The sequence below is a fragment of the Staurois parvus genome, unplaced genomic scaffold, assembly GCF_062004578.1.
Source record: "Staurois parvus isolate SC_StPar_1 unplaced genomic scaffold, SC_StPar_1.0 ptg000019l, whole genome shotgun sequence".
Classification (NCBI taxonomy): domain Eukaryota; kingdom Metazoa; phylum Chordata; class Amphibia; order Anura; family Ranidae; genus Staurois; species Staurois parvus.
The window spans coordinates 4448201-4474886 of record NW_028317815.1 but is presented as its reverse complement, the minus strand read 5'-3'; the positions used below and the strand labels follow the sequence as shown (position 1 = coordinate 4474886).

The window sequence follows — 26686 nt, the reverse complement described above, 5'->3', positions numbered from 1 at the left end:
TGCTGTGCTTCTCTATGCCCCAGAATTCTAATTTGTCCGCTTGTTTATTATGAAATTGTCGAAAATGCAAAGGTATATTATGGTCCTCTCTGATGCCCGCCTCTCCACCTGCCCCCTCCACCCTATCCCCTCACAACTCCTACAACCTCCTTCCCCCTCCATCCTATGCTCCCTCACCCACATCTTTAATCTCTCCCTCTCCTCCGGAACTTTCCCCTCCCCTCTGAAGCATGCACACATCACCCCCATACTTAAGCCCTCCCTGGACCCCAATGACCCGAACAACCTCAGACCCATCTCCCTGATCCCATTTACATCCAAACTCCTCGAGCGCCTAGTCTACACCTGCCTAAGCTCTCACCTCAACGACCACAACCTCCTCGAACCCCTACAGTCCGGCTTCCATCCCCTACACTCCACCGAAACTGCCTTACTCAAACTCTCCAACGACCTGCTAACCGCCAAAGCTAATGGCCACTATTCAGTGCTCCTACTCCTTGAACTCTCCGCGGCCTTCGACACAGTCGACCACCCCCTCCTCCTCAAAAAACTACACTCCCTCGGCCTCAGAGATTCTGCTCTCTCCTGGCTCTCAACCTACCTGTCACAACGCTCTTTTAGCGTTACCTATAATGCTACCACCTCCCCCTCACTCCCCCTCTCTGTTGGGGTCCCTCAAGGCTCCGTCCACGGGCCCCTTCTCTTCTCCATCTACACCTCCCCCCTTGGCCAACTCATACACTCTCATGGCTTCAACTACCACCTATATGCCGACGACACACAAATCTATCAACCCCCCACCTCACCCCCTCAGTCTCCGCCCGAATCACACACCTACTGAGCAACATATCAGACTGGATGTCGCTCCACTTCTTTAAACTGAACCTCTCCAAAACTGAGTTTCTTGTCTTCCCCCCAGCCCGGACACCACCCCCCATTGACCTCTCCATCATGTCCAACAACGCCACCATCAAACCCGCCCCGCAGGCCAGAGTACTTGGTGTCATTCTGGACTCCAACCTATCCTTCCAGCTCCAAGTCCAATCTTTAACAAACTCATGCAGACTCCACCTCCGCAACATCGCCAAAATACGCGCGTTCCTAACTCCAGAAACCACTAAACAGCTCATCCACTCCCTCATCTTATCACGACTCAATTACTGCAACTCCCTCCTTACTGGCCTGCCTCGCCGCTGACTATCCCCGCTTCAGTCAATCCTGAATACGGCTGCCAGACTCATTCACCTTTCCAACCGTTCCGTTTCCGCCACCCCCCTCTGCCAATCCCTCCACTGGCTTCCGATTGCGCAACGGATCAAATTCAAAATCCTAACACTGACGTACAAAGCCGTCCACCATACTGCCCCGAACTACATCACTGACCTAATATCCAAGTACCACCCAGCATGCACACTCCGCTCCTCACAAGACCTCCTTCTCTCTAGTTCCCTGGTCTCCTCCTCCCATGCCCGCCTCCAGGACTTCTCCAGGGTGTCACCCATCCACTGGAACTCCCTGCCCCAACCCATCAGATTATCACCTACTCGCCCCTCCTTTAGGCGCACCCTGAAAACCCACCTTTTCTGGGAAGCCTACCCCACCCCCTGCTAACTTGCCGACCTCCACTCTTCTTACCACCCCATCCCGCACAGCTTTCTCCACCTGTGCCACCATCCCCTCCCTCCTAGATTGTAAACTCGAAAGAGCAGGGCCCTCGATCCCCTCATGTTTTGCATTGTATTATTATTGTTTTGTCACATGTTCTGTCCCCCTTTTGTAATGTACAGCGCTGAGCGAACTATTGGCACTTTATAAATACTGTATAATAATACTGTATAATAATAATAATGGTATTTATAACCTTTATTAATATTGTAAATGTGTTCTTTAATGCGTTCTTTTAAAGTTCTTTTTGTTCTACCAATATAGATCAAATTACATGGACATTTTAGAACGTAAACCACTCCTTTTGTATCGCAAGATCTAAATTGTTTTATCTTCTATTCTTTACCATTAATGGGGTTTTGAAACCCTAGCCTGTGTTTAGGATTGTTTTTTGTATAACACCGATAGCATGAACAGAATTCAATTCCTTGGAAGAAGCTAAGTTTAGTACTTGTATCTGGTGGATCCAGGATGTTTTTGACCACTTTATCTTGAATGTTAGGTGCTTTTTTTATATATATAAACCTAGGTTTGTCTTGCATGATGTTTTTCAAATCTTTATCCAATTTAAGTACCTCCCAATGTTTGCTTACTATGTTTTGTATATCCTTACATTGTTTGTTGAATGGCAATACCATTGATATGTTGGTATTTTCAATATTAACCCTTTGATTATTTTCCAACAGAACTTTTCTATCTAATAATTCAATCTGTTTTTTCTCTTGCTCTGTAACTTCTCTATTGTACCCTTATCTATAAATCTTTTAGTCAAAATATTACTTTTTTCTTCATAGTCTGTTATATTAGTGCAATTTCTTCTCAAACGCATGAATTGTCCTCTGGGGATGTTTTTTTATCCAAGGTTGTAATGGCAACTATTGGTTGGTATGTATGCGTTTCTGTCAGGTTTTTTTAAATAATTTTTTGTATATATATGGGATCTGTTTTTAATCAACCATATATCCAAAAAATTAACCTCATTATTTATGTTCCAACTTAGAGTTATATTTTTATTATTCACATTAAGATTTTCATAGAACTCAGATAGTGGTTTCATCACCATTCCATACTATTATCAAATCATCAATAAATCTATTGTACATTACTATCTCTCTCCTTTGATTTTGAAATAACTTTTCCTCTTCCCGTTGTGCCATATATAGGTTCGCTATGCTGGGGGCAAATCGAGCGCCCAAAAGCTACCCCTTTCACTTGTAGATAGTATTTATTTTGATACCAAAAATAGTTGTGATTTAGGCAAAACTTAGGCATTTCAATAGATATTTTTGTTGTTTTATGCGCAGGGTAGAGTACTTGGTTAGAGCCCATTTTTCTGCTTCAAGGGCTCCCTCATGATTTATAATAGTATAGAGCGATGGAACATCAGCAGTGCTTAATTGTGTGTTCTCTTTATTTGTAGATTTTGTGTTAATAGAATAACATGCTTAGTATCTCTAAAATATGCCTTAGTTTTCTCTACTAGTGGCTGCAGATATTGGTCTATATATTCTCCTAATCTTGCTGTGAATGAATTAATATCATTAATAGGTCTTATTGGAGGATTAATATTATCTTTATGTATCTTGGGTACAGAGTAAATAATAAGCAGTTTGCAAATAGATGGTACTAGATATTTTGCTTCTTTGTCATTTAGTATATCTTTCTTACTCCCATATTTTATTAGTTTAATCAGTTCTTTTTTTATACACCTGTGTTGGGTTTTTCTCCAATTCTTTATATGTATCTCTGTCATTCAACATTATATTCATAGATTTTTCATAATATTCTTTAGAAAGCACTACGATGCCCCCCCCCCCCCCCTTTGTCTGCAGGTCTGACTACAATGTTATTTCTGCTATTTAAACTTGTTATACCTTTCTTTAACATATGATCTTCTTTATGTTTCTTTTTATTTAGGGCTTCTAAGTCTTTTGTAACCAATTTCCTTGAAAGTGTTGATATATTTATTATCAACACTTTTAGGGTTGAATAATGACTTATTCCTCAAATTGCTATGTTGTATGATTTCTGGCTCACTGGATTTATTTACTTTTATTGGATTTTGGGCATAGTGTTTTTTCAAATTTAAATTTCTTATTAATTTTTGTAAACTAACATATGCTTCAAATTTATTGAGTCCTTTTGATGGTGCAAATTTTAGACCCTTGTCCAATACATGAATTTCCTCTTATTTCAGAGGAATACCACTGAGGTTAAAAACCCCTTCCCCTTTTAATCTCTTCTCCTTTTTTTGTTTATTATTTCTTCCTCCTCTGTTACCCCTTTTCCTATTTTTTCTTTGGTATTCATATTTTCTGTGGTGGGGTTGTGATTCCACTCTAAAAAAGGTTAGGTAGAGGTGAATTTGAATTGCCTGATTCTAAAGGTGAATATGTTTTGTAAGGGGATACTGTTTTGTTGAGGTACAGATTTCTTTAAATATTGTTGTCTATATGGTGGTGGCTGGTAATATTAATTTCTATACTCAGGTGTGTATTGTCTTTCCTGTGGATAATGGTTGTATGGTCACCTGTATTGGATACCTCTATTTCTATTTTTAAATTGGCCACGTGTACTCCACAAAAATGGCGCCGAGCAACTATATAAGAAGTATGGGCAAGGTGATTGTCCTATCACATCCCCCTGACGAAGCCACGTGACCCTGTGGCGCAACACGTAGGGGAGGGGCTTTGACGTCACCACGTACCCAGCTTCAGACAGCAAGTATAGCCTGTGTGTGGAAGACACACAGAGGAGGCTTGTTTCATTTGAATTGAGTGTTTTTATTACATACAAAGCGTGTTATAATTGTATATCATGTGAGTGCATCTACTTAAGGGGCACTAAATAAATAATTTTAAAAACGAAAAGGCACTATATACCTTTTCTTTTTTACTGCCAAAATGAGGAGAGGAGCAGAGGGATGGAGCAAAAATCCTGCAGTGTAATGAGGGAGAGATCCTAACAATCATACCAGCACACAAGCAGTGATCTACCCAGGAGAACACAGGGGATATCCAAAGTCCATCTCATCCTGAAGGATCCAGCCACAGAATAGAGTGAAAACCATCATCCAATTGGATACAAAGCTTTGCTTGCCTTTAATTAGGCTTACATGGAGGTGAGCGCATATGAATGTCAAAATTGAAGCGCAGATCCAAACAACGTGTTGAATACATAAATCATTTTTTGGGCAATTTTTTTTAGATATATTGTCGCACATTTATATATACTGTTTCACCTTTATATATTTTCCCACATTTAATTGAATTTTTAATTTATTTAATTTAATAATATTAATGAAAGTGGATTTAATTACAATTTATTTATCCCTATACAGATTTATTATTCCATGTGACACAGTCATTAATTAATTAGCAAGAGATAATAATTTATTTCAGGGGCGCGGCATTTTAGTATGATCATTTATAAGAATTTAATTACACATACTAATGAGGATGTGACTAAATGCCAGCAATCCATAAAAGAAAATATAGTATATTTTATTTATTTGTGGCTCACAAGTAATTCACATATATTAAGTCCATAGAATATGACTGTCATTTTATATAAAGCCCCTAATCTTAGGAAGATACTGTGCCACCAAAAAGAAGAAAAAGGATCCTCCACTGACACCACTCACAGCCTCTTACCAGAGAATATGACCACAGGTCATGCGGTCAAAAACAAGTATGGGGAATCAATGGAAGAAGTGCATCCATAATGAATCTTCTCCACCAGAGACAATTCCACAGCTAGTAACTCAATGGCAAAGATCCAGTGTTATAGCTCAGAAATAATGGGATGTATGCAAAGAGAACAAAAACTCCTAATGGTGCAGTATTTAAAATAATCCGGAATTTAATAAGAATATTGCACTTACAAACATAGGAAGAAATTAGCATGTAAAATCAGAGAAGCTTCCAACCAACAAAATGGCCATGGCTGAGGGAAGAAGGTTCTCACCCAAGATTTGACGGTACATTGCCCTGTCCGTTGTCCCTTTGATGTAGTGCAGTTGTCCTGTCCCCTTAGCAGAAAAACACCCCCAAAGCAGTATGTTTCCACCACCATGTTTGACAGTTGGGATGGTGTTCTTAGGGTCATAGACAGCATTCCTCCTCCTCCAAACATGGCGAGATGAGTTGATGCCAAAGAGCTTGATTCTGGTCTCATCTAACCACAACACTTTCAACCAGTCCTCCTCTGCATCATTCAGATGTTCAGTGGCCAACTTCAGACGGGCCTGGACATGTGCTTTCTTGAGCAGAGGGACCTTGCGGGCACTGCAGGATTTCAATCCTTGTCAGCGTAGTATGTTACCAATTGTTTTCTTGGTGACTGTGTTCCCAGCTGCCTGGAGATCATTGACAAGATCCTCACATGTAGTTCTGGGATGATTCCTCACTGTTCTCATGATCGACACTCCACGAGGTGAGATCTTGCACGGTGCACCAGACCTAGGGAGACTGACAGTTGTTTTGTGTTTCTTCCATTTGCAAATGATTGCACCAACTGTTGTCACCTTCTCACCAAGCTGATTGGCGATAGTTTGGTAGCCCAGTCCAACCTTGTGTAGGTCTACAATCTTGTCCCTGACATCCTTGGACATCTCTTTGGTCTGCCATGGTGAAGAGTTTGGAATCTGATTGTTCGATTGCTCCTGTGGACAGGTGTCTTTTATACAGGTAACAAAATGAGATTAGCAACACTCCCTTTAAGAGACTGCTTCTAATCTCAGCTTGTTACCTGTATGAAAGACACCCAGTAGCCAGAAATCCTGCTGAATGATAGGGGATCAAATACTTATTTCCCTCATGAACATGCAAATCAGTGCATAATTTGTTAGACATGCATTTCTTTTCAATTTTTTGTTGCTATTCTGTCTGTGTTACAATACATCTACCATTCGATTTTCAGACTGATCATTTCTTTGTGAGTGGGGAAACATTCAAAATCAGCAGGGGATCAAATACTTATTTCCTTCACTATATGTGCTGCATTAGCGCAGATTTACATCATCATCACTATTAGGTATCTAACAGTAGTGCAATATAGACTTTTCCTGTCAGAGTTTGCACAATAGTGCTTAGTCACTCACTTACAGTCAGGTCCATAAATATTGGGACATCAACACAATTCTAACATTTTTGGCTCTATACACCACCACAATGGATTTGAAATGAAACAAACAAGATGTGCTTTAACTGCAGACTGTGAGCTTTAATTTGAGGGTATTTACATCCAAATCAGGTGAACGGTGTAGGAATTACAACAGTTTGCATATGTGCCTCCCACTTATTAAGGGACCAAAAGTAATGGGACAATTGGCTTCTCAGCTGTTCCATGGCCAGGTGTGTTATTCCCTCATTATCCCAATTACAATGGGCAGATAAAAGGTCCAGAGTTAATTTCAAGTGTGCTATTTGTGTTTGGAATCTGTTGCTGTCAACTCTCAAGATGAGATCCAAAGAGCTGTCACTATCAGTGAAGCAAGCTACATTAGGCTGAAAAAACAAAACAAACCCATCAGAGAGATGGCAAAAACATTAGGCATGGCCAAAACAACTGTTTGGAACATTCTTAAAAAGAACGAACGCACCGGAGAGCTCAGCAACACCAAAAGACCCGAAAGACCACGGAAAACAACTGTGGTGGATGACTGAAGAATTCTTTCCCTGGTGAAGAAAAACACCCTTCACAACAGTTGGCCAGATCAAGAACACTCTCCAGGAGGTAGGTGTATGTGTGTCAAAGTCAACAATCAAGAGAAGACTTCACCAGAGTGAATACAGAGGGTTCACCACAAGATGGAAACCATTGGTGAGCCTCAAAAACAGGAAGGCCAGATTAGAGTTTGCCAAACGACATCTAAAAAAGCCTTCACAGTTCTGGAACAACATCCTATGGACAGATGAGACCAATATCAACTTGTACCAGAGTGATGGGAAGAGAAGAGTATGGAGAAGGAAAGGAACTGCTCATGATCCTAAGCATACCACCTCATCAGTGAAGCATGGTGGTGGTAGTGTCATGGTGTGGGCATGTATGGCTGCCAATGGAACTGGTTCTCTTGAATTTATTGATGATGTGACTGCTGACAAAAGCAGCAGGATGAATTCTGAAGTGTTTCGGGCAATATTATCTGCTCATATTCAGCCAAATGCTTCACAACTCATTGGACGCTGCTTCACAGTGCAGATGGACAATGACCCAAAGCATACTGCAAAAGCAACCAAAGAGTTTTTTAAGGGAAAGAAGTGGAATGTTATGCAATGGCTAAGTCAGTCACCTGACCTGAATCCGATTGAGCATGCATTTCACTTGCTGAAGACAAAACTGAAGGGAAAATGCCCCAAGAACAAGCAGGAACTGAAGACAGTTGCAGGAGAGGCCTGGCAGAGCATCACCAGGGATGAAACCCAGCATCTGGTGATGTCTATGCGTTCCAGACTTCAGGCTGTAATTGACTGTAAAGGATTTGCAACCAAGTATTAAAAAGTGAAAGTTTGATTTATGATTAATATTCTGTCCCATTACTTTTGGTCCCTTAATAAGTGGGAGGCACATATGCAAACTGTTGCAATTCCTACACCGTTCACCTGATTTGGATGTAAATACCCTCAAATTAAAGCGGACAGTCTGCAGTTAAAGCACATCTTGTTCATTTCATTTCAAATCCATTGTGGTGGTGTATAGAGCCAAAAATGTTAGAATTGTGTCGATGTCCCAATATTTATGGACCTGACTGTATCTCTGAAGCTCAGTCTAGCACTTTTGGAGATTTGGGAATAAAACCCATGAATATGCCAGCTTTCAACTTGTAAAATAATGGTAATAACAAGTGCCAAATCATTCCAACAAAGCCCAAAAGATATGAGGACAAAATAAGGAATCAAAACTGTTATTGTCTTTAATTTTTTTCTAGGGTCGGACACTTTACTCACGTATTTGTTGATGAAGCTGGGCAGGCTAGTGAGCCTGAGTGCCTCATACCTTTGGGTCTAGTGTCTGAAGTAACAGGACAGGTACTTGAACATTTTTTTTACTGTTTTCATTTAATGTAAGTACTTAAAGTGGCATTAAGCCCAAAAACAAAAATGTATTAAATTGCAGCTTTCCAGTTCTTAGATGTAGTAGTTGCATTAGCTTTCTTTTGTTAGGCTTTTTTTTCCCTTTATTTTCACCTGGTGATCCAGTCAGTATGTTGTTGTTTAACTTGCTTTACCAGACCAAGCTACCTAGACAAAGTAGCAGTTGGAGGATTGAGACAAACCATTCACCTTGATAGGGGTGCTTACAATGGTCTACTTTTATTCATTTATTTAAACTGTAACTGCATCTAAAATGTTGGAGTTCAGCTTTAAGTTGTTAGACCAGAATATTTAGATGGACTTGACTAACAGTATCCTAGACTGGCAATGCTGCTGTCCAAAGGCTTTGCTTTGCTACTTCACCCAGAATGCAGACAGCCCAAGGCAAGAAGTGTGTTACTGGCTGGATGGATTGCCAGGTGAACAAAAAAGCAAAATAAAACCTAAAAATAACTAATGCAGCCACCACATTTAAAAATTGATGAGTTGCAGTATATTACATTTTTGTTTTTGGTTTTAATACCACTTTAATACCTGACCTGAAGCTTTTGATAGATTGTTCTTGCAGGAGATCCTATGCAACTTGGACCAGTTATAAAGTCTAAATTGTCTTTGGTATATGGACTTAGCATATCACTGTTGGAGCGGCTGATGTCTTTACCAATTTACTTACGAGATGAACAAACCTATGGAGCATGTGGAAACTACAATCCATTGTTGGTATGTATATCATCGCATGTAAGTTATAGCTAGACATCATTTCATAGTGACTTGATGGGTCTGCTGTCCTGGGAATGCTTTACAACTTACAACTTCCACTCGGGGGATTTGAAAGAAATGGTTGATGGGGAGATGAGCGGGGATGGGCATGTGCGGTATGTTGCCTCTGGAGACCAGGGAGTTAATGCGTCAGCAGCGTATATCATTTAGACACAGGTATCTTTGGTATGAGCCTGCTGCAGGGAGGGCATACTGCTCCCCTTTTCCCCCATTTCTTATCATATCTTCCACTTTTCTCATGAGTCCCATTCTCAAGTCTCTGCAAAGCCCCATGTGACTCAAAACATCACAGGGGGTGTAAACATTGACCGGGCAGCACACCACACAGGTGCAGAGATCTGTGCGATCATATGCACAGTTACTGAGCATGTGTGAGATTACAGTCGGAATGAGAAGAAAGGGTGGACGTGCAGCTCTCTGCGGACTTGGAAGATACAAGCTAACATTGCGCTGGCTTCTCCCGGAAAGCAGGATTTTAAAAACCACTTCAAAATAAATAAGACACATGCGAAGGGGCTTCATTTTATTGCATAATGTTTAGTAAAGCTTTATTGTGCTGCCTTTATTAAGAATGAACAATTGAGAGACAGAGTTTACTACCGCTTTAAGATTTTCTTTGCCTATTTCTTGAAAAATAAATTGTAAGACTCTCTACTGTGCATCTTGAAAAATCAGTATTTGTTTTTACTTTATTTTTCAAAGATCACAAAACTAATGAAGAATTATCGGTCACATGCTGCTCTTCTCCATCTACCTTCCAAGCTTTTCTACCACAAAGAACTGGAGGTCTGTGCAGATTCAGCTGTGGTAAACAAACTCCTACGATGGGACAAACTGCCCAAAAAAGGCTTCCCATTCATTTTCCATGGCATCAGGGTATGTAACTTTACTGCATCTCGTCTATACATTCAATCATAGGGGTCTACTTTTAAACATTTCATTGGTCCGTTCACTCCAAATTCTTTGGACAACATGAAAATTATATCGCCTGACGTTTAGCAATCTGTTCTCTAATAGGAGAAGGACTTTACTGTAACATTCACCTTCACCCTGTTTAAAGAGGGCGAATATCCCTTTTTCTGCACATTTATCTGACATTCCCTTAATCTGTTTGAAAAATAAACTTTACATGTTTGAGCTGCCAAAACATTGCAAATATGTGATGATTGTCTATAGAGTGTGTGTAGAATTTATTTTATTAAAGGTTCTACACTTCTAGGGTTAACTTATTTTTTTTTTTGTATGTAATTTAAAAAAAAACAAAAAAAACCACGTACCCACTTCAGAGCTTGTTACATCACAGCCCATATTTGATGTTAGTCAGGTTAGGTAAAGTACTTGACTATATTTGAACCAAGCCCAAATATGTCTAGTGATTTCACAGGGAATTCTGGGAAGACCCCTCCCCAGAGTTCTCTGCGTCAATTTAAAACCATGCAACTATGGAGATCCCCTTCATTGGAAGTGAGGAGGAGGGGTGCATGCTTTCTCCTCCTGAATCTGGCAGCTGGAAGAGATCTATTGCAGGACACTTTTGGACAACATTAGAACCTAGAAGGTAAATATTTATACAAATTACATTCATAAAATATTTTTCAAACTGTGTGTGTATATTCATTTACATTTCATACCTGTAGGCATGGTAACCTGGTTAGGGAGTGGAACCACCTACCTACCCCACTTGAGGGAGATAATTAGCACATACATTTCTCACATGTGGCACCCACTCATGGGTATCTGCTGCACCAAAGAACTGGTGTCCCTCAGCATCAGGTATCAGTGCTTTTGGGAGGGATATCCTGTATTTTGGGGGGAACACCTCTCAAAGCTATGCACATACCAGCCCACATGTCTGGTGAGCTGATGTGGTTAGCTCTGGGAGGAGTAGAGTATGCACAATTAGAATTTGTTTTACTGTACTTATATTTGACCACTCTTCACTGGCTGACACATTAAAGGTTTTTTTTTCATCAGAAAGATGGTATACTTACCTGCTCTGTGCTGCAACAATATTGCACAGAGCAGTCGTTTACTTCCTCTTTTGGTGGCCCCCACCCGTACTTCCTATTTTGGTGGCCCCCACCTGCTCTATCTGCTTCTCTTTTGTCTGAATGTCCCCTCAGCAAGCTGTTTGCTAAGAAGACACCCATGCACGTGTGCTTTATAATGCGCGTATGTGCATAAGTTGGGCTGTTTGCGTCCATAGAGACACACAGTGCTGGTAAGCCACGCCCCCACTCCTTCATTGCAGGGGATTGACTGACAGCAGCAGGAGCCCATTGCATCCACTGCCCTTTAGTGTCTCTTTTGAGACCAGGAGCAGTGCTGCAGCTGGGATAGTGCTAGAGTGGTGAGAGGTGTCAGGTAAGTGTTTAGGGATGGGGGGACAGCTAAACTTTGTGCATTTGTACAGAGAACGCATTAAAGTAAAAAACATTTGGGGGTTAATTTTGCCATCAATAGAGATGAAGGTAGGTGAACAAAGATGGTCTTTATTTTTTACATGTTATAAATGATGGACTTCTGTTTGGTATACTGTTGACCAAAGTATATCAAATCCCTTTAGAGGTATAGTCCATCTTATGAGTAAAACAGTCCCTACAGACAAGAGGACCCACTATTATACAGTGCATTGAGTCTTTTTGCAAAATACAGTGTAATGTGACTGGCATCCATGAAGCCTGCCTACTATACTCTCATATTGTTTACGTTCTATTTCCATAATAGCTTCTGGGACACAGCAGAGGTTAGGTGCTTTTTCAAAAGCATGAGCAATGTGTGCTCATTCCCTAGGGTAGCACTATGTGGATATGGAAAGAGTGTGCACTGTGCATGTTCCTGCTTTTGAAAATGAGACGGGCTGCCTTGATGCTGGGAACAAGCATCCAAGCTCTGTATTGTCCCTGAAGCTTGGGGACATGTGAAGGTAAACCATATGGGAGTTTATTAGGCAGGCTTTTGGGGGTGCCAGCAGAGACCTACAGGTGCCAATCACATTACACTATAATTTGCAAAAAGGCACAGTGCATTGTAATATATTGGGGCTGCTTGTCTGCTATTTATAGGGTGGACTATGCTTTTAATGCTTGTATACATGGGCTTTTTTTCCCCCCATACAAATCAATGGGAATATAAAAAGCACTTCATACAACTTAGGAGGAGTTTAAAAACCGATCAAACACACCTGTAAATGAATGAAAAGAAATTCACTTGAAAGCATGCTGCATTTGCCCATTTACACAACCCCTTAATGTTACATGTTGCTAGGCAATTTATTGAAATATAAAATACCGCTCTAGTTATAACATTCTAGCTTAAAAAAGCTGAAAATAAGTTGTTCAGGAAAATGGCCTGCAAGGAACAAACTAAAGCATTACCTAATTGTACAAATTGTAATGCAGTTTCTACTGATTGACCACATTTGACAGATTTGAAAGAAATTAAAGCAAAAAAAGTGGCAGTGTACAAAATGTACTCTTCCTTCCACAGGATTGTTAATGTTAAATACATTTTCATAATTGAAGTGACTTATTAGGCCTTAATCCAAGTCATATTCTTTTGCATTGAAGTATAGGAGAACTGTTGATACCAAGGAAAATGTCTGATAGCAGTTCTTGTAGACTGACAAAGAATAAACCTTCAATTCACTGCAAAGGGCCTATTGTCAGGCTCACCTTACATGAGTAGTTCTGCATCATTCCACTATGCAAAGTTGAGTAAACCTTTTAATCTTTAAAGTATACAACACAATTCAGTAATGCAGTGGATGCGTTGTACAACATAACAGTGTAAAATCCAGCAATTGTATATTAAAAGAAATATATCATGTTTATTCCCTGCAAAGGTTGCGTTAAATTCTCACTTAGAAAATTAACATAGTGTAATTGGTATGTATCCTCTGAGGTAAAGTGCTTTGTTTTGGATCAGAAAAAAATCTGTTCATTTAACAGGGTACAGAGATGCGAGAAGGAAGCAACCCATCCTGGTTTAATCCTTCTGAAGCTGTTCAGGTTATGAGATACTGCTGTATACTTGCAAAACATGTTACTACATCAGTTTCTGCTAAAGAGATTGGAGTGATTACACCGTATCGAAAACAGGTATGTACATTGAGATAGTTATGATGTACCATTTTTTGAGCCATAGAAGTGTCCATTAGGACACGCCTTAGATTACCTAAAGCACAGCTGACCTTATTCCAAGAGGGTTGTCCATCAGTAGAAGTCAGATTCTAGGTAAAGGTGCTTGATGTTTGCATTTTCTACTAGCTCAGTATCACAGTATTCTACCCCAGGAAGATACTAATAGTGCAACTTTCCATTGTAAGCAATCTGTCACTGAATTATGTATTCCTGGGTTATAGAAGTGGAGACATTGCTTCATAACTGAGCACTTGCCCATGTATGCAGTCGTTTTCTATGGTGATACAGGCGAGTGTCCTCGCTTCTCCTCCACCTGCCTTGGAACACTATGGCCAGTGACTGCACACTATTACTGGTCCACAACGCTTCTCCATACTAACACAGCACTGCCAACTACAAGTACAAATGTTGTAAATCCCAGTTGGAGAGCAAGGTGCTAATAAGTGACTAAAACCTGGATATTTATGTCCTTTTTGTGGAAATATAGAGACTTATAGGCAGAATATTGAAGAACTTTAATAAATGTATCTAAAATGGCCATATAACCTATAACACCATTATATTTGTTCGAAAAAACACGTGTAGAGATAAGAACATTTGCAGTATGTAGCACAAAAAAAAAAAAGACACACTATATACCATGACACGCTTCAGGAAGGACCACACTTCACTGCTTAATATATCAAAGTGATGTATGTCAGTGACATACACACACACACACACACATACTCTATTGCTAAAAGTATTGTGGCACCCCTCCAAGTTATTGGATTCAGGTGTTCCAATCACCTCCATGGCCACAAGTGTATAAAGTCAAGCACCTAGACATGCAGCTCAGTGAATTCATTCATGGTACCGTGATAGATTGCCACCTGTGCAATAAGTCCATCCGGGAAATTTTCTTGCTATTAAATATTCCATGGCCAACTGTTAGTGGTATTATAACAAAATGGAAGCAACTGGGAACAACATCAAGTCAGCCACGAAGTGGTAGGCCACGTAAAATGACAGAGTGGGGTCAGTGCATGCTGAAGTGCGCAGAAGTCACCAACTGTCTGCAGAGTCAAGAGCTAAAAACCTACAAACTTCAGATTAGCACAGTAACAGTGTGTATATATATAGATAGATAGATAGATAGGGTTAGATTGTTAGTTTGTTTTATCGCATTGATTTTAGAGGTGTATAGCATTAGCCGTGTATACACAGTTGCCACTCAAGTCATATTGTAATTGAATGTTCTTAAAAACTACCTTTCCTTTTCATTTTCAGTGCTATAATTTTCTGTAAAATGCAATGTAATATGGCTACCTGGAGGTGTTCTGTACGCAGATGGTGTACAGAACACCCCCTGAAAATTTAATTTCCTGCTTGAGTGATTGGCTTACTGATTTTCCCAGAAGTATGCATTAAGATTCACATCAGATTTTTGGCATCCTCTGCAACAAAAGTGTAATTCTTGGTGAGATACTCCCAAAGGTAAATCATGTCTAAAGAGATGCAGACCTTGCCAGTTTCCTCATTAGAGCTCTGCAGGTACAACAGCTGGTTGATTATAAAACCACTCCCATACAGATTCACTCTGCACATGGACACAGACTAATGAAAATCTATTTGTTAAACTCTTTGCAATGTACTGTACATTGATCACCCAGAGGAGAATGGGTTTTTCCCTCAAATAAAGTTACACTTTAGGTGTGTGTTTTCTCCTCTCAGAGATTCTATGGGGCACCTGTCTCCACATTTTCTAATATTGTACTGCTTCTTTTAGCTGTTTCATATTCTGGCTGGTGTCAGCTTTTATGTTATCTAACTACTGTGTTCTTTGATGGCCTGGCTGCTTTTGCTGCTAACCAATCCAAGCATATTTACTTTCACCATTGATCACATGACCTGAACAAAACAGGTGTGCCAGAGTTTTGTAATTTTACCATCCAGTGAAACATCTGTATGCACTCCAATATATGTAAAGTACGCTTGCTTATCTTTGCTATGCATGGAATGTGCAGGAACCTTCTCCAGCACCATAGCTCAAATGCATCTACAGTTGTGTCCAAAATTATTCAACCCCCACTGAAATTGAGTGTTTTGGCCAGTTTGACATTGCTTTTGATCATTCAGTCATCTTGCTTACATTTACATTAAAGAGGCACTTGTAGGTCAGACAAATATAACATAACAGTTATAATGAAATAACCACAAATGTCTTTTCTGTGCTCACAGCATTATCAGTTTTATTCAACCCCCAAGTGACATTCAATCTTAGTACTTGGTACAGCATCCTTTTACAGTTATAACAGCTTTTAAACGTGAAGCATAGCTTGACACAAGTGTCTTGCAGCGATCTACGGGTATCTTCGCCCATTCTTCATGGGCAAAGGCCTCCAGTTCAGTCACATTCTTAGGCTTGCGCACTGCAACTGCTTTCTTTAAGTCCCACCAGAGGTTCTCAATCGGATTTAAGTCTGGTGACTGCGATGGCCACTCCAAAATGTTCCAGCCTTTCCTCTGCAACCATGCTCTAGTGGACTTGGAGGTATGCTTGGGATCATTGTCCTGTTGAAAGGTCCAACGTCTCCCAAGCCTCAGGTGTGTGACGGACTGCATCACGTTTCCATCCAATATCTCCTGGTACTGAAGAGAATTCATGGTACCTTGCACACGCTGAAGCTTCCCTGTACCTGCAGAAGCAAAACAGCCCCAAAGCATGATTGACCCTCCACCATGCTTCACAGTAGGCAAGGTGTTCTTTTCATCATAGGCCTTGTTCTTCCTCCTCCAAACATAGCGTTGATCCATGGGCCCAAACAGTTCTAATTTTGTTTCATCAGTCCACAGAACACTATCCCACAACTTTTGTGGTTTGTCCACATGGCTTTTGGCATACTGCAGTCGACTCTTCTTATTCTTTGGAGACAGCAAGGGGGTACGCCTGGGAGTTCTGGCACGGAGGCCTTCATTACGCAGTGTGCGTCTTATTGTCTGGGCTGAAACTTCTGTACCCACATCTGACAAATCTTTTCTCAGTTCCTCAGCAGTCACACGGGGACTTCTCTCCACTCTACGCTTCAGGTAGCGCACAGCAGTCGAAGTCAGCATCTTCTTTCTGCCACGACCAGGTAGCGTTTCAACAGTGCCCTTTGCCTTGAATTTGCGAATGATGCTTCCTAAGGTGTCTCTTGGTATGTTTAACATCTTTGCAATCTTCTTATAGCCATTGCCCTTCCTGTGAAGAGAAATCACCTCTTCTCTTGTCTTCCTGGACCATTCTCTTGCCTTCACCATGTTTGTAACCACACCAGTAAATGTCTAGAAGGAGCTGAGTATCACAGTCATTTTAAAGCTGCCTAATTGGTGCTTATTATGCTTGATTGCTGCTCGGTGACATCCACAGGTGTTTTCAATACCTGATGGAAAGCACCTGTATGAACCTCTGTTCTTCAGAGTGGTAGTCTTTAAGGGGTTGAATAATTGTGGCAATGAAGAAACCACATAAGAACCATTTACTACTGTATTACATAAACAATTGATGTCATTTTAGTTGCATTTGGGTAGTTACAACGTCCTTGTAGGATTTGATTCTGAATACAATTCCAAATGTACACTATAGTCCCTAAACCCCTTTACAGCATTGGGGGTTGAATAATTTTGGACACAACTGTATCTACTTTTTGATGGTCCAGCTTTCACAACTCTAGGCAGCTTTGACAAACACAGTAGCATGGATCTATCTGCATTTGGTTGCCAGGCTAACAACCTTGTGATCTTGATCTGTTCAACATGAAGCCAAACTTTTCTTTTTTGTATTTGGCCCTTTTGATCAGATTTTCAGGCCTTCTTCATTTTTTGTGGGTTGTGTCATCAGCATTTCAAAGATTATTGAAGTTCCTTTCTAGAATCGCTTCAGTTTTTCATTCTTCAAGTTCTAGCTTCCTCATGATCATTTCAGTATACAGGTTGAACAGGAAAAAATGCAGCTGTGCCACATGCCCCTCTATTCTAAACCACATATGGTGTTCATATCGCTGCTTCTTGGTTTTTGTACAGCTAATGTATTGACTTTAATGTGTTGGCACCCACAGCTCTTTGTAAGGCTCTCCAAAACTTTCTTGTAGTTGATGAAGCATACGTGGATGTTTGGGATGTCACTGATGTCATGAACAGAAACCAGCTTAAACATCTGGTAAATCCCTTTCTGTGGTCAGTGCCAGGCCTTGTATGACAATAAAATTCGCATTAAATCTAGAAACAAAAATGTAATATGCTGCAGCTTATCTGTCCTTAACCACTTCCAGTCCGGACACTTTTACCCCCTTCCTGACCAGGGCTTTCAGCGCTATCACACTTTGAATGACAATTGCGCGGTCATGCAACACTGTACCAATATTAATTTTTTACCATTTGTTTGAGACAGATAAAACTTTATTTTGGTGGTATTTATTCACCGCTGGGATTTTCATTTTTTTTGCTATGTAAGTGAAAATGTCCAAAACTTTTGAAAAAAAGTTTTTCTTATAAAATTTTGCAGATAAATAATATTTCATCATAAATCTTAGCCAAAATTTATTCCGTTATCTTTTTAGTAAAAAAAAATAAGCCAAATTAGTTTATAACCAAAAATTATAATTTTTAAACATTTTTGTTTACATTTTTATTTTATTTTTTTATATTTTTTTTACATACTGTCACCCTAGCAGTACAGTGTCACCATGGTGACACTGTACTACTTTTGGGGGGTGATGAAGATTTTTTTTTTTTTTTTTACACTGATTGCTTTTGCACCCATATAGGATGTAAAAGCAATCATTTCTCTTTCTCTCTGTCTGCATTCTTGCGGACATTGAGAACTACTGAGTGAGCTGTGATTGGTCACAGCTTGTCACATGGTACAAGGCTGTTGTGAATAGCCTTGTACCATGTGACCTCTGTGATCATTCACAGATTTCACACGTAGTAAGCAATGATGTCAGAAGTGATCCAGGCCTATTATCCAGGCCTTTTTTTAAGCAATCCACTGAGCTGGCCAGAACCAACTCTTGAGGGAATCTATTCCACATTTTCACAGCTCTCACTGTGAAGAAACCTCTCCGTGTTTGGAGATTAAATTATTTTTCCTCCAGATGTAAAGAGTGCCCCCTTGTCCTCTATAAATAAAGTCAAATAGTGTTGCGCTCCCAAACCACCAATTAATATACTTAAATCACTCAATCTCTATCCTGACAATCATATACAAAAGAATATATAAATGATAAAAATATGTAAAAAATCATCAAATATTTTCATCAAAAATATTGAATTAAATTAATAAAAACCTCAATAATTAAAAATAATTATATCTGTGATAAAACATAAATGATAACTAATAATAATCTTATACTTATATCAATTCAAATAATTCATGTGCATAATTGAATAAAAACAACAGTGAAAAAATAGTGAAAAAAATGTCCCATGTAATAAAGGTGACTTTGTGCTGAAAGACCTTCAATCTATATTGCTTATAAATCCGTGACTGCTTGTGAATCCTCCCAAAAGTGCAGATGTACGCTCACCTCCTTATAAGCCTGCAATTAGGCTATATATGCTTTCGGTTCTCCTCCTTTGGAACCTGCTTGATTGGAACTTTTGCTTTGAGATAATAGATATCCGTAATTAACGATGTGTACTATGGGATAAATCCCTTCTCCAGAGGATACAACTCCTCTATATTCTCATCTCCATGCGACTCTTCAGCTGCACTTTCATGTTGCTCTCGTCTCTCCAAGGGATGAAATGTAGAAAGCTGTAATCTAAAGGATTCCCCTAAATGACTGGCGTAGGGCTGACATTCTGGCATGGGATAATGAAGAAGCTTACTATTCCTCCAGGGAAACACTTGCAGAGGCTGCAGGCGGAGAGAGAAAACCTTGTCCTCTGTGATGACCTCAGGGTGAATAGCTCTACACCGAGTTCTTCGACTTGCTTCTGCATGAGTGTTTTGGGCCTCATGGCAGCTTCCTATGAGGCAATTCCCTTTTGTTCAGTTCCACTCAGGACCTTTTGTAGCTCAGTATTTATACAGTGTGGAGCGAGCAGGTCCCTTCTCTGGATCGCCTACTACTGCTGTAAGCCAGCCTAAAATCTACATGGCAGGGTGGATTTCTTCTAGCTCAGCCCTAAAATCCATGAAGTTGTTCCTTCCCCCTCTCTGGAAGGTAATAACAAAAGCAAGCCTGATGGTCATCAACATTCTGAGAGCTGTCAGACCAGTCAGGGTGCAGTCAGACAGTGCCTTGACTATGGTCTACATAAACCATCAAGGGAGTACCAGAAGTCGGGAAGCCATGAAAGTAGCAAGCCTGATTCTCTCATGTGTAGAGAACCGTATTCCAACTATCTCTGCTATCCACATACCAAGGATGGAACATTAACAAGTGGGTTTCCTTTGTCACCAGCAGTTCCTGGTCCCAAGGGGAGTGACCCCTCCACCCTGAGATCTTCCTGATGCGCTGTACGAAATGAGGAACATGAGATGTGAACATCATGGTCTCCAGATTCAACTAAAATCTGGACAGGTTTCTGGTCTGGATCTCCTGGCATTTGCGGTGGATGGCCTGGTGATTTTTTTTTGGGTCCCTGTTCAGACTTTTGTATGCATTCCCTCCAGTGAAGATTTTTCCTTGACTGCCCTGCAATATAGAGCAAGAACAAATTCTGATGATCCTCATTGCTCCAGATTGGCACAGGAGAACTTGGCACACAGACAGACAGACTCCTGGTGGGTGAGCCTTGACCTTTTACAAACAGGCCAGACCTTCTGTCACAGGGCTCTCTGTTCCACCCTCCTTCTCAGTCACTGATCCTAAAGGATTGGGGGGCATTGCTGATTGTCATTCCCACCTTGCTCAAGGCAAAAAAATCTCTCTTGTAGGATCTACTGGTTGGTGAAAAAGAAGGCACCTCAATCCCTGACAGAATTCTATTCCTTGCATCCTGGCCTTCCTTCAATCTGGCCTAGACCAGAATATGGATCTTGGTACTCTAAAGGGACAAGTTTCTTATACATTCTGTTTCAAAAGGCTTTGGCTTCGCACTCTGTCAAGACCTTTATATAGGGAGTTGTTTATGTCAATCTCCAACTCCAAACTGCTGTGTCTCCATGGAATCTGAATCTGGTGCTCCTGTTTTTTTTTAAAAAAATTCCCTTTGAACTAATTCTGGATATCTCATTGACACATCTTACAGGTAAGGTGGCCTGTTTTGGTTGTCATGATCTCTGTCAGGCATGTCTCTGAGTTGGCAGCAATTTCTAGAAAGCAGGCTTTTCTTCTCTTGCATAAGACCAGGATGGCAAGATGATCCTGAGACCTGGACCCTCTTTCTTCCTCAAGGTAGTCTTTTCCTTGAATCAGTTTTTCAGGTTTCCAAGGCCACCACTTGAACTTTTGTTCATACTTTTTCAAAGTTTTTTTTCAAAGTGTTCAGGTCTGTATTGACGCAAGCTTCAGCTGTAAGATGCTCCAAGCTGTCATCTGAATGTTTGGGGTCTGCTGACCCTTTGTTTTGTGGGCCTGTTTGCTACTGTTTTCTGTATTGTTGACCACCCCTCAGTTTATTGCTTAGAGACATTGTTTATTACATCCTGTCCTCTGAACTGTACTGTACGATTAAGATGATGGGCATTTTGACTTACCACTAAATGCCTCATCTTGGAGTACAGTAGAGGACACATGTCCCCCTCCTCTATCCCATTTTTCTCCTTTCTGCTTGCTACAGAACTGGAGTCCCACAGAGTGGATGGAGTTATGAGGGTGCACTGGGGCCATTCCCAGCAAAGCTTTTGCCAGTGTCCAGTTACCTGAAGGTGACTGCATATAACCCACATTCTGACTTCCTGTCCTGTATTGTATTCCAAGGTACTGAAGTCGAAATTACCAATTTTTTATTTATTTTATTAAAAGCGAGCCATTGTATGTATTGTATATATTCTAAATGGTTTGTCTCAACCCTCTAACTTCCACTTTTGCTGCACAACAGATTGTTTTCTTAATGCCAGTGACAGACTGCATCATAAACGACATATTTGATTTTACCTTTAATAGCAGAGAATCTTTTTTAGTGTGAGGGATGAGAGCAAAAGTCTAATATTATGCTATTTATACTTGTAACAGATGACTAGCTGAAGTATTTTTTTTTTTTTTTTCAAGGTTGAAAAAATAAGAATTCTGTTGCGGACTGTTGACCTGATGGACATTAAAGTTGGATCAGTAGAAGAATTTCAGGGACAAGAGTTCCTTGTAATCATTATTTCAATGGTATGTATTAGATGGAAGAATTTAATAATATAGATGTGTGAACCTAAGAACCAGGGGAGGTAGCCAGCTATGACTTGCCTTGATTCAAGTGTAGCCTGTCATTGCACTTGTGCAAGGCTCTGCACAAAGTATTGCTTATGGCAGGAGGAGCTAAAAAGAAATGTCAGCAGCCAGTGGGAATGGTTTTGCCTGAATACAAGTGAATAGTTGTCAGTATTTTCATATATGAAACGGAGGATATATCTTTAGCTACACATATGCATTTGTAACAGAAAAGAAATCTGTAATAAGCTCCATAATGCTGAAAGGAGAATTATACCTTTTTTATTTTCTGCAGTTTGGATAATCTAGCTGTTGTTCATTACCAACAGTGGTTAAATCATCAGACTTAAATGATTCAAAGCATATTTTGCTTGTAGTGGTTAATATGAAACTGAAGGAAGAAATGTTATCCAGAAAGGTAAAACAGTGGCATAATCATGCTCTTGACTGGATTTGTTTTGCCTAATTGGTATTGTCAACGCTTGCAATCAAATACATGTTTTCCTGTTACATGGCCTTGCAGTTAGTACTTTATCAAATAAAAATCTTTCCACCCCACTTGTGTAAATATTACCGTTTTGTTTTTTTAATATAGTATAATATGCTCTTGGCTATCTGCAAAACAAGGAGCATTGAAATACTTTTATGGCAGTTAAGTGGCCATCCATTAATTTTCAGTGACATATAATTTTAAACCATTTGTCAATCTGTTACACTCAATTGTGGACTTAAATTGCTATCTCTGTGACTCATTGTAGACCCAGAATGTTTTATTGGATGAAAGACATAACACTCACATTTTTTTTTCTCCCTTAGCATCTCATCCTAATTTTGATGCTGTTTTTATTATCATTATAAACCTTCCTATCTGCACCTGTCTTTTTCACCTGCACAAGATGTGCAATGATTGAGTAGCTTCACAGTATAATTTGCTGCCATGCACATACAACCTATATTAGAATAAGTCTTCGCATTCTTATATCAGAAGTTTCGGTTTCAAACATGAAGCATAGCACATGGAACTGCAAAGGTCAATGTTAATGCATACCCTTTGTATTCTGAGAACTGACATTTCCTGTGGAAAAACTATATATCCCACAAGTCCGATATCTCCCAGTCTAGTGCTCTGCAGGTGGGAGCTAAACAGTAATCAGATTTGAAACAGACACAAACATGCAGAGCAAATAACAGGGAGCTCGCCATGCTGGCAGAGATGCAGTTCATCACATTAGCACTCTTACAGTCAGGCCCATAAATATTGGGACATCGACACAATTCTAACATTTTTGGCTCTATACACCACCACAATGGATTTGAAATGAAATGAACAAGATGTGCTTTAACTGCAGACTGTCAGCTTTAATTTGAGGGTATTTTACATCAAATCAGGTGAACGGTGTAGGAATTACAACAGTTTGCATATGTACTTCACACTTGTTAAGGGACCAAAAGTAATGGGACAATTGGCTTCTCAGCTGTTCCATGGCCAGGTGTGTGTTATCCCCTCATTATCCCAATTACAATGAGCAGATAAAAGGTCCAGAGTTAATTTCAAGTGTGCTATTGGCATTTGGAATCTGTTGCTGTCAACTCTCAAGATGAGATCCAAAGAGCTGTCACTATCAGTGAAGCAAGCCATCATTAGGCTGAAAAAACAAAACAAACCCATCAGAGAGATAGCAAAAACATTAGGCGTGGCCAAAACAACTGTTTGGAACATTCTTAAAAAGAAGGAACGCACCGGTGAGCTTCGCAACACCAAAAGACCCGGAAGACCACGGAAGACAACTGTGGTGGATAACCGAATAATTCTTTCCCTGGTGAAGAAAACACCCTTCACAACAGTTGGCCAGATCAAGAACACTCTCCAGGAGGTAGGTGTATGTGTGTCAAAGTCAACAATCAAGAGAAGACTTCACCAGAGTGAATACAGAGGGTTCACCACAAGATGTAAACCATTGGTGAGCCTCAAAAACAGGAAGGCCAGATTAGAGTTTGCCAAACGACATCTAAAAAAGCCTTCACAGTTCTGGAACAACACCCTATGGACAGATGAGACCAAGATCAACTTGTACCAGAGTGATGGGAAGAGAAGAGTATGGAGAAGGAAAGGAACTGCTCATGATCCTAAGCATACCACCTCATCAGTGAAGCATGGTGGTGGTAGTGTCATGGCGTGGGCATATATGGCTGCCAATGGAATTGGTTCTCCTGTATTTATTGATGATGTGACTGCTGACAAAAGCAGCAGGATGAATTCTGAAGTGTTTCGGGCAATATTATCTGCTCATATTCAGCCAAATGCTTCAGAACTCATTGGACGCCGCTTCACGGTGCAGATGGACAATGACCCAAAGCATACTGCAAAAGCAACCAAAGAGTTTTTTAAGGGAAAGAAATGGAATGTTATGCAATGGCCAAGTCAATCACCTGACCTGAATCCAATTGAGCATGCATTTCACTTGCTGAAGACAAAACTGAAGGGAAAATGCCCCAAGAACAAGCAGGAACTGAAGACAGTTGCAGTAGAGGCCTGGCAGAGCATCACCAGAGATGAAACCCAGCGTCTGGTGATGTCTATGCGTTCCAGACTTCAGGCTGTAATTGACTGCAAAGGATTTGCAACCAAGTATTAAAAAGTGAAAGTTTGATTATTATTCTGTCCCATTACCTTTGGTCCCTTAACAAGTGGGAGGCACATATGCAAACTGTTGTAATTCCTACACCGTTCACCTGATTTGGATGTAAATACCCTCAAATTAAAGCTGACAGTCTGCAGTTAAAGCACATCTTGTTCGTTTCATTTCAAATCCATTGTGGTGGTGTATAGAGCCAAAAATGTTAGAATTGTGTAGATGTCCCAATATTTATGGACCTGACTGTATTTGTGATGCAACACTTAGAAAATGGCAAGGCCATATGACCTGGACCAAGAAGTTGCCTGGCCTGTCAGTAACTAGTAAAAGGCTAGCTGCAGCAATACATGGACATAGTGGAATCTGTAAGCCTTGACACTACAAACTGCAGCCACAACATGTAAGCCCATTGTTATATGGTAGGCAAACAAACCTCACAGAGAATATAACTGCATTAATACCTAGTTAAAACAATGAAAACATTTGAAAGAGTACAGTGTTCCTTTTATTAAATTATTCTGAAATTACCTAATATAAACTTTCATTGAGTAGTATAGGAAGTGAAGGGGGAAAAAACTGGGCTGAACAGTTTGTATTCATCATGGGTGCCTACTGAGTTATGGAAGAAGCTACTAAAAAGTTTCTGGAATAAATTCAAATGAAAATGTTGGCTTACAGGTGCGATCTTGTGAGGAATCTTTATATGGGGATTCGAGAACCTTGCTGGGTTTTCTTTCCAATCCAAAACGATTCAATGTTGCAACAACGAGACCAAAAGCTCTGCTGATTGTGCTTGGAAATCCTCATATCCTTGTTAAGGTATGTTCGTGCCACCATCTCCATTCAGTGCTGGAATTTCTTATGGGAAAGGTAAAATAAACATAAATGTGTATTATAATGGGCCTCAAATTCCCCTTTTGTCACTGTAGTCACAATGAATTTCAGCTGCAGGACTGAAGTTGTGCTCCAACTTTAGTAGCCTTAATAAATAGGTATTTCGGTCTCATCATCTTGTATGTTTAAGAGCCTCCTCACACTTTTCTCCACTATTCTGTGATGCATTACTACATAAACATTAATGTCAAGTATGTCACACTTTACCTTGCATTGCAGTAATGCAATCCAATTATTTTGAATGGCTGTAAAAAAGTACCTACTCCTTTTTATTAAAGCAGTGCACAACCATGCATAGTATGTGCGTCATGGTGCACTGCAATGCTAGTTACTCTACTTGTGGGTTGGGGTACATTTCTAAATGCATGACTTTGCAGTATGCCTCAAAAGTGTTGTGTGTTAATGCAAGTTACAGCAGTTCATAGGTGTGAAGCCAACCTAAGTCCTAAAGTGGTTTGTCAAGAGGAAAAGACACCAAATAAAAAGTCAAATCAAAATGTGTCATGTGAAGAAGTTTGGACACCATGTCAGTCAGAACTTTCATTTCATGTCGCCAGCTAAAGGTTTTTTCTATTATTGTGTTAAGAAAATATTGTTTTAGTCATCTCATTTTATTTCCTTTTAAAAGGTTCATGTTTTATGCACAATATGTTCAACTTTTCTTCTAGGATCCATGTGTAAGTGCATTACTTGAATACAGCATAATCAATGGAGCATACACTGGGTGTAATCTGCCCCCTGGCCTTGAATGCCTTCAGCAGTGAGTGTTTCTAAGATTATTATTATACAGGATTTATATAGCGCCAACAGTTTGCTCAGCACTTTACAATATAAGGGAGAAAGTACAATTACAATACATTTCAGTACAGAAGGAATGTGAGGGCCCTGCTCATGGAGCTTACAATCTAAAGGAGGGAGGGGATGATACAAAAGGTGATGGCTGTGAGGGATGATCTGGTGGAGGTGATTCAAGTACAGTTCTTAGGTGGAGGTGGGGTAGGATTCCCTGAAGAAGTGAGCTTTTTCAAAGATCGCCTAAAGGTAGACGGGGCTGACCGGACATGCTGTGGTAAGGAGTTCCAGACAATGGGAGAGGCTCTGGAGAAGTCCTGGAGGCGAGCGTGGGAGGAGGTGATGAGGGA

General features: G+C 40.2%; 1 protein-coding gene across 1 annotated transcript in view; it reads left to right on the top strand.

Moving 5' to 3' along the window:
- MOV10L1 (Mov10 like RNA helicase 1) overlaps window positions 1-26308 on the top strand; it is a 161328-nt gene extending 135020 nt beyond the window's left edge. The window contains exons 15-21 of the mRNA XM_089686613.1: window positions 8594-8693; window positions 9315-9479; window positions 10242-10415; window positions 13490-13639; window positions 21865-21972; window positions 25329-25469; window positions 26213-26308. Coding sequence (XP_089542739.1) covers window positions 8594-8693; window positions 9315-9479; window positions 10242-10415; window positions 13490-13639; window positions 21865-21972; window positions 25329-25469; window positions 26213-26308 — 934 coding nt within the window. The remainder of the gene's footprint in view (window positions 1-8593; window positions 8694-9314; window positions 9480-10241; window positions 10416-13489; window positions 13640-21864; window positions 21973-25328; window positions 25470-26212) is intronic.
- Window positions 26309-26686: the final 378 nt, after the last annotated feature.